The 11788-nt window shown below is 52.6% G+C and overlaps 4 protein-coding genes across 4 annotated transcripts; 1 reads left to right on the forward strand and 3 right to left on the reverse strand.

The window, feature by feature from the left end:
- Positions 1 to 1650: 1650 nt before the first annotated feature.
- Positions 1651 to 1982, reverse strand: LAESUDRAFT_634444 (uncharacterized protein; the record flags this gene model as incomplete). The annotated part of the gene is made up of 3 exons (XM_040903437.1): positions 1651 to 1760; positions 1823 to 1869; positions 1891 to 1982. Coding segments are annotated over 3 exons (249 nt in total), but the record flags the coding sequence as incomplete, so codon positions are not given.
- A 564-nt stretch (positions 1983 to 2546) lies between these two features.
- Positions 2547 to 5054, reverse strand: LAESUDRAFT_690555 (oxalate decarboxylase). Its single transcript, XM_040906069.1, has 17 exons — positions 4613 to 5054; positions 4459 to 4556; positions 4358 to 4400; positions 4280 to 4307; positions 4213 to 4230; positions 4107 to 4163; positions 3965 to 4054; positions 3866 to 3907; positions 3702 to 3813; positions 3453 to 3645; positions 3386 to 3395; positions 3302 to 3336; positions 3178 to 3241; positions 3086 to 3119; positions 2966 to 3025; positions 2887 to 2915; positions 2547 to 2836 (listed from the first exon to the last, which is right to left on the reverse strand). Exons 1-17 carry the CDS (start codon positions 4906 to 4908, stop codon positions 2723 to 2725), a joined length of 1323 nt encoding a protein of 440 aa, XP_040770759.1. The 5' UTR covers positions 4909 to 5054; the 3' UTR covers positions 2547 to 2722.
- Positions 5055 to 5917: 863 nt separating this feature from the next.
- LAESUDRAFT_808685 (MFS general substrate transporter) lies at positions 5918 to 8644 on the reverse strand. Its single transcript, XM_040914083.1, has 10 exons — positions 8462 to 8644; positions 8384 to 8393; positions 8246 to 8320; positions 7927 to 8195; positions 7250 to 7877; positions 7180 to 7200; positions 6979 to 7119; positions 6717 to 6926; positions 6169 to 6661; positions 5918 to 6101 (listed from the first exon to the last, which is right to left on the reverse strand). Exons 1-9 carry the CDS (start codon positions 8555 to 8557, stop codon positions 6306 to 6308), a joined length of 1806 nt encoding a protein of 601 aa, XP_040770760.1. The 5' UTR covers positions 8558 to 8644; the 3' UTR covers positions 5918 to 6101; positions 6169 to 6305.
- Positions 8645 to 9493: 849 nt separating this feature from the next.
- On the forward strand, positions 9494 to 11097 carry LAESUDRAFT_808686 (uncharacterized protein). Its single transcript, XM_040914084.1, has 3 exons — positions 9494 to 9889; positions 9950 to 10845; positions 10896 to 11097. The coding sequence occupies exons 1-2, from the start codon at positions 9582 to 9584 to the stop codon at positions 10836 to 10838; spliced, it is 1197 nt and encodes a 398-aa protein (XP_040770761.1). The 5' UTR covers positions 9494 to 9581; the 3' UTR covers positions 10839 to 10845; positions 10896 to 11097.
- Positions 11098 to 11788: the final 691 nt, after the last annotated feature.

The following is an 11788-nucleotide window of genomic DNA, read 5'->3' on the forward strand; positions in this document are numbered from 1 at the left end:
TTGAGAGCGGTGTTCGTACAAGTCACAGAAGGAGGAGACAGAATGAATGCAAAAGCTTGAGCCTGTCTGGAAATGAAGGCATGCCGTTCACGTGACATATCAGATCCTATCTCGCGCAGACGGAGCCCGAATCGTTGCAAATGACTCAATTGCTACCAGGCTGCTCGCAAATGGCCAGAGACAAATTTGAGTTCCTGTATACGTCGAAAAATTCCAGACTTCATAGCATCTTGTTGGCTTCTCATCTTCCTCCAACGGATCATCTTTCGCAGCATCTGAACCTTGGATATTTTTACATGTCCATGTGCAGCCAGTGAGGCTTTGTCTTCCCTTTGTGAGGTCAGACGGTACTTCCACAAAGTGCACGAGATGTTCGAGCCTCACGCTGACACGTTCTCGCACAGGATTCGTCTCCAACGTTGAGGTTATCTTTCGCGCTCGTTTATTCCGCCGACATACTAGTATCCAATGTCGGCCGTTTGAAGTCCTGAAAGTTGTGCGGCTGCTATTGTCGGCGATCATTTTTTAGTCACTCTCGCCACACGGATGTAGCGATTAGAGCATCCTTCGGCAATTGTTCTAAATATGAACTAATGAGTGAACGTTCTCCTTCGATGCGGTAGCTGTGGCTCATCATTAAGCTTCAATCTTGCGCGCTTTGCGATCTCCTGCACGAGTCAGGGACACCCGTAACTCTCACAGGTCGCAGATTCCAAAATAGTCTGGCATGACTGCACAGGATAATCATCGACATTTTTCCACATTGGAGGTCATATTCACGTTTACAGTACTGCCTGGACAAGAATAGACCGCCACATCCTGTTTCGCAGCCTCCTATGTGTCACATTCACCTTCACTGTTCGGAGACCTATTGCAGTCGACATGGTGAGAACTACGGAGATTACTGGCGTAGGTGCAGTTCTTCTTTCACCTCCGATATTACTCATTTCACGTCTTCCAGCTATTTTTACACAGCGCATTCGACCCAATCGCAATGCACGAAGCGATGAACGGTCTAGTACCTTCGATTCCCGCAGTAACCCATCGTACCTGTGAGGTGCCCTTCTCTCAACGTACCTCACCTTCTGTCGAGCCCATGCCGTTGCCGTGGGAGACGGCGCAGAGGCACATCCAATCGAGCTTCGAACAGGCATGCAGTACCCGTGGCTACTACACATCCATATGGTATGCATGCCTCAGGTGTTATTGCATATTCTATTGATAGAGCATTCCGTCATCGCTACCGCTAAATCTTCTTTGGGCCTTCTAAAAAGCAGCGACAGTCTTGTGACTGACCAGCACAGTAAGTTAGAAGTTGGCTCCCGATGCAATCGATACGTCCATTTTCTGGCCCCCCTGGATACGGCCCTGACCTCAGCAGTTCCCTTCCCGAACACCTCGCCATCCCCGGGCTTTACCCAACTCTCTGGTGAGTGACCGTGAGCTGTTCTACGGCCGGGAACCGTGCTCACTGAGGATCAAAACCCGCGAGTAGGTGACGGCAGGCTCGCGAGAGACCGTGCGAGCTTCGGCTGTTGTACCTCGTCAAACAGAATGCAGACGCATGAATGGCAGAAACATATCTGGCGAAGGACATGGGAGTGGTTAGGGACTAAAGCGGATTATATCGGCGTATCCGGGCAGAATAGAAGGGCGGTAATAGTTGAGGAAGGTCGAGTTCAACGCATCTCTGGTTACGAAAGGAACTGGGAACGTGGCGCAGGCGGACTTGAAAAGATGATGTCCCAACTCCCAGAATGCTAACGTAACGTCCAGATACGAGTCTTGTAGCACAGCCATTAGGCAAAATTGGCAAGGGCACTAGATTCTTTATCAGATACTACAACGTTTTGGATAGTCCGCGGTAGCCTTCGTTACCTCATTCCCAACTGTGTCAGGCAGCAACCAATATCGAGAAAGATAGCTTCCTCATGCTCTTTTTCCAGCTTCAGGAGCTGACCATAAGCAGGCAACCGGGAGATCTTTAGCTACTAATTAGTAAATCTGGGCCTCGTGGTGGGCACATCAATGAGATGCATTTCACGAAGGCGGAGCGGCGAATACACGGATATGGTATGGGAGAACCTACACTGCACATGAGCATGACCGGTGACTAGCGAGGGCCTGGCACAACGCAATCATGTACCTCATATGCATCCGTCTGGATCTCCACTGCTGCTTGAGTTCACCCTCATCGTGGATGCCTATCAGAGCTTTGAAAGACCATCATCCACATGGTAGCATCAAGAGCGGCCTTGTAAGATGATTGTTCTGAATCGTTCTTGTCCGTCGTCGAAGAATTACGTGCTGCTAAAAGGGGAAGCGACTTGCCATCGCCCGGGTCCATCTATTCATAGACTCTGATGATATATTTCTCCGCAACGCCCCATCATTACATTGAGTCGAGACCTCCGAGAACTTCCTCGGAACCGCGATGGTAATCAGCGATCTTGGGTATGGACCGGCATCTGCGGTTGATTCTGCCGGGTCGCTGATCGAGGAGGACACAGATACGCGACCAAATCTGATCTCGCAGCACATCATGGGGCAGCATACAGAAAGTGTCTTTTGAACTTGTGTGTTACAGAGTGAATAGAAATCGGCTAGAAGATGCACGCGGAACACTAAGAACAATGTCTTCCTGTACCATATGGAGACTAAGGCACATTCGTGTAGAATCATAGCATATGAAATTTCGAGACCACGTACGCAAGCGGAAGTATTAAACCTTAGTCGAACCAACTACGATAGGCTTTGTCTTGCTCAGCTGCGCAATAGTCTCATTAGAGAGTTGCAAGTGTTCCTTGACCAAAGCCGGGGGGATCAAGGCCAGCCACTGTAATCCACCTGAGTATACGTATGGGACCAGGACAGATCCACACTAACCTGATTAAGACTGATATCTTGGAATATATCTGTAATCTCCGGTGAGCATTGACCGAAGGATTGAGAATAAGTGGCTTACCAGTGTTGAAGACCTCCAGATAATGCAAGGTGTCGTTGCCAATGTTCTCTACGTAATGCCCTGGAAGTGTCCTTTATAAACATCTCCAGAGTCCGGATACGATCTCTATCTTTTACTTACCGTAAGATGCTGGCACAAAGCCAATGTCGCCGGGCTGTCATGAGTCAGATATCACGGATCGAGCCTATAGGAAAGCAGTGAAAAAGACTGACCCCGTAATTAAACGTTTGCGCAGTCGCCGAGGACGCAAACTCGGTCACACGTGCATTTCCCGAGCTTCGAAGAGACGGTAATTAATGTGCATGTGAAGGTTCGACAGCATCTAGCGAAACCCACATGTAATACGTCCATTCGTCCTCCGTCGGGTGCCACTATCCAAGCATAAGACTAACCACATCGACGTCAGGAGGCTAAACTTACGTGTAGTTCTCTAAAAATAAGTGATATCAGCCACGAAACAGAAGCGCGGCAGTTTGTTACAACCAACCTCATTCCTCCAGGCTCTACAGTCAATTCAGCAACAGCAATCGTAGTCGACACGGTGAAGTTCCTCGAGTCGGCGATCTTTACAGTTCCTCCAGCAAGTTGCGTCGCAGTCACTTCAGATAGCTTGTAAATGTACGGGTTAGGAACTTGTCCTTGAGGATCTTCCGGGGCAGTCACATCCACCGGAGGAGGGTCTGTTTCGACCCGGTTAACCTATTCAGCCCTAGCAATAAAAGGGTCCGCTGCTTACCGGCCGGGAAAATGTACAATTCCTCTCCTGGGATGTTGTTAAATGCGGCGATTGTCGTGCCGAAATTCTTCGCCAATACTTCTTTGGGGGTATGCGCCAGCCAGTCCGTCAGCTATATGGGGAGTGTAAGTGATTGCGAGGCATCAGGGCTTGGAAGTACTAACCAAGAAAGTCGAGTCCTCGTTGAAATCTCCGCTATCAAAGACCTTCGATCAAAAAGATAATAAGGTGGTTGCGTTCCTTATGATCGGGAGCGATAATACCAATAGGAATTCTGCACCGTCCTCTAACTCGTTGGTCGCCTGCAGACTGTGAGGAATTCCAGGCGGGAAGTACCACAGATCTCCGGGACCCTGGGGACACGTGTGAGCAGTATAGGCCAAGATATTGAGTTTAGTCGCATACCACGGTCCCTAGGAAATTGCGCCCTTCTGTGTCGACCCCAGTCACCTGCATGTATCCCTGAGAACCAGAATCAATACATGCGTGATACTAGAATCCCTTGACGCACGTTCAACACATATGCCCACTGTTGCATAAAGTCAGCATACACTTATCAGATTAGCTGATTGACTCACTTCAGCGGTCTTGTGCCAGTGAAGTTCGCTATAGATGTACGTCAGAGAAGGGGGCGGCTAGTAATCATAGAAATGTACCGAATAGCCCCGGCCTCTAGGCGCATGTCGACCGCTGCCATCGCTGTCGTACATCGTGCGTATCAGTGATCCTTGTACGTTATGCCAAGGATGGAATTTACATGTCGCTAGCGGAAGAGTATCGACGTTCTGCTGTCGAGCCCATCCGCCCGTCTGAAGACGGTTAGGGCTTAAGCTAAAAGGCCACTTTACACTACCGCTATCAAAGACATCAGACAAGACATCGCAATCTGAAACTGCATCGAGTAATCTTACACCATTCCATGATCGGTAGTGGGCGGTGCCAGCAAGTCAGGATTCTGCCTGTCAATGGCGACGTTCTGCTGAGCCAGGATCGTTGCTCCAAGTGAACCGCGGATGGGCTGGGGGACGGCGTCGGTGGTCATATTCCACTCGATGCCATTGGGATTGTCGCTTGCGAGTAACACAGTCTGACTTGGAGCGTCAGACGACGCGACACTCGTCCCCAGTTCCACATTGAGAGCGGGCGCGCCATTGGATGATGCGGAGAGGAGTACGGCGCAAAAGACCGATGACAGAAGTTTGCCCATCGTGTAGCGAGCGCGGTGAGTTGATTGCCAACGATGCGCTTCTTGATCTAGCTTATATACGGTGCATGGTCCGGAGAATAACGGGCGGAACCATGTGGATGGTGAAGGTCAGAATATCAGAGTTGGCGCGAACGACATCAGAAACGCCGAGGGGGCCGCTTGAATCTGGCAAATGCGCCCCGGTCGTTGACGTAAACTAGAGATCGCAGCCATAAAGCGACTAACCAACTCTGGACGGGTGCCATGACTCTGGTCCAAGAGAAGACCGCGTGTACATCTTGAAGGAGACGGGTTAGTGGGTACATTCCTGTCAATATCGGGCGCATGTTTTAGGTAACAGTGCGGACCGGCTCAAGGCACTCGATGACGCGAAAGTTCAACCACCCGACATGCAGGTAGGTCGACCATTAGCACATGAAACACCACTAGTCCATAGATCCAATAAATCGAGTCCATAACACGTACCAGCCAATCACATACGTCCGCTCTATGGAGTTGGATGCGCTGACGGAGCGCCCATGGGAGAGGGACCCGGCGTCACCGTTGCTGCATTTTATCAGTGACTGCATCCGCCCTGAGCGCTTGCACTGGTCCCGTGTTTGTAGCCTACGGCATCGGTTACCTCCTGCAGTCACGTAGATGTAGGGGATGAAATTCGAGGAGCACTAACCACAACAGTAGGCAAAACCCTGAACAAGCGGCCGATGGCCACACGTCGTGGGCTTGCAGAGCCAACGCTCTCCCCACACGGAGGCATTATTGAGGAGATAGCGTGCTTCAATCATTTTCTCCGGCGCATCCGCGCATCCAATATGTCGGCTCGCACCCACGCTCATCGACGTCCAAGCTGGCCACCTACGCCGGTGGACATTGCGGCGCACTGCCGTTTTCGGAACCGCTGTCTATGTGAGAAGTCTGACAGACACTAATGTGACAGACATCCGGAGACAGGAACGGGCACGCATAGCCTCCAGCGCACCAATCGTGAGAAACGCGATGCGAGCTAGCTGCGATGGCCACGCTTAGGCTGTCATATGCATTTTGTGTACGAAACGATTCAGGCTAGCACAGGGTGTCCACGCACGTAGGCGGATATAGGATTCATTGAGGGGTCAGAGGGCCAGAACTGTTGATGCTCTAGGGCGTATAGCTCGAACCTTACAGTCTCGTGCCTGCTTGATCGCACGCGCATTCTACAGAACACAGGCATGAGTGGCGCAGATGCGGTCTTGATAACAAATCGGCAAGGCAACACTGTACCTGTGAACACCGTGCTGCGCCAACTATCGGGCACATCGGTCCCTGAGAGACATCAGACTCCTACCACACGCGTGGCTCGAATGTCACGATTCGTCTAATCCGTAACTATGAAAGGTCAAACTCATACACGTGCAAAATCACTGCGACAAAACCTCTCTATAGTCCTCCTCATCCTCCTCCAACACAAGTTCCGGCACAGCCTCGGCGCTCTGCTGCGCTATTCTTAGTTGCCGTCGCCGGTCCCGCCATCCGGCGTAGAGCGCTAGTGCCAAGGCTACGGAGCAGGCACCAATTGTCAGCTTGAGACTGTCCGTATAGCAAGAGCGGCCTTCGAGACACTGAGTCGACGATGGCAGGCCAGCTCGAGGGACGGGAACTGAGGTAGAGTGTCCTGGTGCGTGCGCGTCAAGGTTGCGCCCAAACGCGATTGAGAAAACGTTGCTGCCAAGCACCGGCGAGAGCGACACAAAGCCCCAATTTTCCGAGAAGTGTGCTGAGGAAGCGATCGTATGAGTCATTGCGCGTTGCGGGCGAGCAGCGATACTTACGCAGCCCGAACCACTCGATGGTAATTGTGGGGAACAGGCCGAACATGCCGCCGTACGCGAAGCCCAGCAGAGCGCTTGCCCTCCACAACTGGCCCACTGACTCGACGTGGTAGCAGATGACCTGCGAGGTGACAAAGAGTGTCGCGACGAGCGTCATGCAGAAGGAACGCGGCAGGCGGAGGACGCTCTTCGTAAAGTCCGCCAACACGCCTGCATCGAACGTTCAGCTGTCAGAGGACAGAAGCACGCTTGAAATACCCACCGATACTGATGCGTCCTATGCAGTTCATGATGCTGATGATGGAGACTTGGGCGGCTTGCCATTGAGCGGATTTTGCTTCATTGTAGTCCGGATTGCCCTGGGCGAAGAGGGCTTGTGATATCGAGCCTACGTTGTTGATATCTGCAGGTAGATTATCAGGAATGAAGCTCGATAAACAGAGATCTAGCATCCGTTACTCACACATCAAGCCAGTTCCGCTTACTGCGAACGGGTTAGTGCTGGAGTTGAACGCCGGCTGTTAGCTACTCACACAAGGCAGTGATGGCAAATAGGATCCAAAAGTCTCTGTCAGCAAAAAGGCTCTTGCCAGAGACGTTTGGGGCCTCCGTATGCGTCATGTCGGGACCCAGTACCACATTCCGCGCACTCGGACGCGACACTGAGAATGCACTCCGTGATCGTTGCCTGCCAGACTCACGCGTCGGACTCATTGCAACTGACTCTCCCATAGATGGGACGAAGTAATCCGACACGACTGCACTGCGCGGCAGATGGCCCGCATGTGCTGGGTGCAAATGCGCGTCCGCATCGTCCAGCGGTGGGTCCGCCAGCTCGTCGTCATCGACATGGTGGTGCACATGCGGCGAGAGAAGGTGTGTCTGACTATTGTTATCATGGTACATGGGCGGAATGATGCCCGCCTCGGCGTCGAACACCTCCTCTATGGCCTCGTCTTCCGGAGAGTGGCTCAGCTCGGAGTGAGAGAGCGGGATGGGCCGGATGAGGAAGAAGCCAAGAATCATGGGCAGCGAGGTCCCGATGGCGAGCACGAGGAGGAAGTCGGACGTGTTGCCTGGGAAGAATAGGTGCGCGAGAGTCGAGAAGAGGAAGGCGGAGAGGCCAAATCCCGAGATCACGATGCCGTTCATCGTCGCTCTCTGCACAAGTGATGAAGATCTATCATACGGGCGCAATAAAAGCACTTACAGCGCGGTCAGGCCAGCTCTTTGCGGTCGCGTTCATCGCGGTTACCAGTCCGCCATTTCCGCCGAGGCCTGTTAGGAACCCGAAGAAGACGAGCATACAGATGCCGAAAAGGCTGAGGCTCGACGAGTTCTCCGGCAGACCCTTGTCGAAGAAGTAGCGAATCCCCGTATAGCCTATCGCTAGCGCAAAGAACGCCATGACGAGCAGACTACGTGGCCCACGAGTGTCCGCAATCCTGCCCCATATAGGTGCCGATCCATACACACCGACTACCATGGATCAACGAAGCGATTTGCTTCCATGAATGAATAGAACTCACTATTTCCAGACAAACCGATGATATTCAATTGTATATGTGAGAGGCCAAGGCGGGCGCCAAGCTGAGGGCCGTACGCTGCAACGTCATAACCATATTCAACCTCTGATCAATCCACATTGCTTGCATTGATAGACTCACCGGAGAATACCTAGCCATTTCCAACGGGATGGCGATACCATCAGAGGAAGAAGTGGTCAGAAAACTCGTCGAACATACATAGTTTGTGCCGGAAGCCAAGGCGACCAGCAAACAGGTGAGAAAGCTAGCAATTCTGGTGATCCCGAGCAGCGCAGGTGCCGCCGCCCGCGACATTGCGTTGGAAACAGCAGATTCAGCTGCTAATCGAAGATGCAGGGTCGAGGAACGAAATCATGTTGTGACGGTGAAGATACAGGGGGGCCGACGTGTATGCGCGGTTATCTAATCGGCACTCATTGGTCACTAGAGATACCTTATTTGAGACGAGTCATAAACGCAATTCAGTCTAGTGCGCAAGGGAGAAGAAATGCGGAAACAAAGCGACCTGCGAGGGTTCCATGTTAACGGTCAGGAGATATGCGAGCATTCCAAGTGCGACCAAAGGAGGGCGTGGACTGCGGTCTGCTTATGTAAGCATCTGGCGGCGTGGCAGCATATGGTGAGTCGCCCCGCTTGTGAAGTTGAACTGGAACATGCAGAGCTTTTCGTATCTGCATAAGTAACGCATATAATACTGCAGGATGTGAGGAGCTTAGGATTAGCCCCCATTGCTGCAACGGGTACAGCACGCTAGGACGGGCGGCTATGCGTAAACGCCACTCGGTTCGTTTGCAAAGTGGAAGATGTGAGTGGCACTAGTACTCTCGAAGCTATAAAACATGATAGCGAGTGGCTTGCATCTACACTTCCCCTCCCGCTTAAGGGCGCTCACCCATGTCTGAACGCGTCGCGCGTCGCGAGGCGCCACACGGTATACGCGGTCCCGTGACTCGGGTTCCCGTGTTGGCAGCTTTCGACTGTCTCTCGTCGAGTCTTCCGTCGTAAAGTCATGTCGTGTACTTACATCGTCGCAGAACTACTAGCCATGTACAATCGCAGGGAGGACGCGAGAGGCTGTCCGCTGTGCCCGGCAACGGCCCCAACACGTGTATTGTCGGCCTCACGTGCACCGTGAAGAGAGGTGCTTGGACATCGGATTGAGTCTCCCACGAATTGAGGGCTTGGACCGGGCTTTGACCTTCCACTTTCTGCTGCTGCACTGCGTCTCCCCTCGGTGTATAAAAGGCTCCTCGTTTCCCGCCATGATCCCCGTCCTACAGCGCAACTTTCCTCGGCACATTCAGCCACACCATCCGCCATGAACTCCTCCCCGCTCTGCGCCGAACCCAGTGTGGCAGCTGCTGCCCTTGTCGCTTGTGATGATATGAGCTCGTTCTTCGCCGCGTGCGACGAGTTCTATCCGACCTTCCTTGATTCCTGGATCCCCAATGACGGACTCGCCGACTGTTTCCCTCTTGCCGAAGGTTCACCGACTCAGGAAAGTGGTACATATGCCCAAGCAACATACATGCAGGCCACCTCTTCCTCGGATCACTTCAACCCTCCTTCAAGTATCGACTCGGACTTCAACTGGGATCTCCTTTGGCAGCCATGCCCAAGCGCTCCGTATGTCTGTTCTTCAGACTCAGGGTGGCTCGTCCAATTTAACATTTTACCTTTTACTAGCTCGCCATTCGATATGTTATACGCGCCTTCGCCGTTGGTGACAGACTCTCCTCTCTCCTTAGCCTCTCCCATGTCGATGTCATTCCCAGCCCAAGGTACTCCAACGATCTCCCCCGCTGCGCTATCACTCTCCCCGGTGGTCCCCTACAATCCTTCGTGGCAGGCACCCACACCTGCGGCTTCTCCTGTTGCAAGCTCACCTGGTGGATCAGAAGGCCCCGCAGATACGGTTGAAGAACTATCCTCCACGCTTATCCAAATCAAACTGGCCGGATCTCCTGTGACTGACCACAACATCGCGTCTCATTTCCATGGAGATCAAAATGATAGTTCCAGAGGCGATAACGAGGACATCCCAACATCTAGCCGCTCCAAAAATCGGCGCTATTCCCCCTACTCCCGGCCCCGTCGTTCCAAGTCACCTAAAGGCCACCTGGGTTCTGCAGGGCCCTCATTAGCCCCGGCCGCCCACACGCGCCCAGCCATCCCCGAGTCCAATCCGCGGAACTCCCAAGTCGACATCCCCGAAGAAGCGTTCTACTTTGCACTGCGCAAGCCTTCGCGCGGCTGCCCCGCCCATGGCTGCGGTTACGTCCCCGCGAGCGGACGCGCGCCGGACCTGAAACGCCACATGCAGACGCACGATGCGCGCTGGGGCAAGAAGACCTGGGTGTGCTGCGGGCTGCCCATCGCGGTCGCGCGGGACCGTCACGGTTGGAAGGAGGGCGGCTTGAAGGCGTATGAGTATCGCGGTCGCGAGATGGTTGGAGGGTGCATGCGCACGTTTAGTCGTCGGGATGCGCTTGTGCGTCATTTGAATAACCATGAGTGCTGGGGCGACGTTGAGCTGACGAAGATGCTCAGCCGGTGGCAAGGGTATCTGCTGTGATGCGATGGTGAGTAATATATGCATAGCCTATAAGACGTGGAGCTAATAGGTTATTAGCAGCTCTGCTCATGCTGGTCCTTCCGATTGATACCGTTGTACCGGCGCACCTCTCAGTACACCATGAAACTCTCTATTTGACAACTTCATTGTTTCCCTGACATTCTTCCACACTCATTAGACTTATTTGCTTACCATTCTCATGTATACCCCCTTCCAGACACTCCAGTATCATTTTGTACATGCTGTATCAATACTTTCTGTGACATACACACTCTTCGTTCGGAATGGAATGCATCTTTCTTGCTTAGACTTAACCCTAGGACAGAAGTCTAGCTTGTGCGTGATGGTGAGAGCAGCCTACCTTTTCAGGCATCGTTGAGATGAACGCCCTTAACAGGTCGTGTTCGTCTATCCTGTCGAGTGCATCGCTTCCATTCGGCACGAATAGCTCTGCGCACGAATCTCCTGCTTCAAGCTCTGAACAATTTACGGTATACTGGAGGTCGTGCATACTCACATCCCTCATTGTGGAAATGGCGGCTCGTCACCGAACGTGAACAGCTCAACATTGTTCTCTAAAAAGGCAACATGGCAACTGAGTCGCAGGCGACGTCAACTCCAATCGTAAAACACATTACCCAAAATAGAGAAAATACAAAGGTCAGCATGCGCAACGAGCTAGGAATATCATTCGCCAGCAACCAGTCCGATCTTCCTGGGCGCGCTACACTCGTAGAAGCAATGACTTTGCAGCTCGGCATCCGACACACGCTGGCAGAACTTATTGGTCTCGCGTACACGCTGCCCGGCGCACAATATATTTCAGTACAAGGCTACTTCTTCCTCCGTTTGTCCTCGTACTGCGTTTGGCACTACCACTATAAGTATGGCATGCTGCGCTCTCTCTCGTTGCGCTGCCGTATGTGTGCTTCGCAGCATCGCATTACCGC

This window comes from Laetiporus sulphureus (assembly GCF_001632365.1).
Source record: "Laetiporus sulphureus 93-53 unplaced genomic scaffold LAESUscaffold_1, whole genome shotgun sequence".
In the NCBI taxonomy this organism is placed as follows: domain Eukaryota; kingdom Fungi; phylum Basidiomycota; class Agaricomycetes; order Polyporales; family Laetiporaceae; genus Laetiporus; species Laetiporus sulphureus.

Coding starts and splice junctions, on each gene's coding strand:
- LAESUDRAFT_690555 (XM_040906069.1), bottom strand. CDS start 4,908: ATGGGCAAACTTCTGTCATCGGTCTTTTGCGCCGTACTCCTCTCCGCA. Junction 4,557..4,612: donor ACTACCGATCATGGAATGGT/GTAAGATTACTC, acceptor TGTCTTTGATAG/CGGTAGTGTAAAGTGGCCTT. Junction 3,646..3,701: donor ATTGTACATTTTCCCGGCCG/GTAAGCAGCGGA, acceptor GGGTCGAAACAG/ACCCTCCTCCGGTGGATGTG.
- LAESUDRAFT_808685 (XM_040914083.1), bottom strand. CDS start 8,557: ATGTCGCGGGCGGCGGCACCTGCGCTGCTCGGGATCACCAGAATTGCT. Junction 8,196..8,245: donor CATCGGTTTGTCTGGAAATA/GTGAGTTCTATT, acceptor GATCCATGGTAG/TCGGTGTGTATGGATCGGCA. Junction 7,120..7,179: donor AAGCGGAACTGGCTTGATGT/GTGAGTAACGGA, acceptor ATCTACCTGCAG/ATATCAACAACGTAGGCTCG.
- LAESUDRAFT_808686 (XM_040914084.1), top strand. CDS start 9,582: ATGAACTCCTCCCCGCTCTGCGCCGAACCCAGTGTGGCAGCTGCTGCC. Junction 9,890..9,949: donor CAGCCATGCCCAAGCGCTCC/GTATGTCTGTTC, acceptor ACCTTTTACTAG/CTCGCCATTCGATATGTTAT.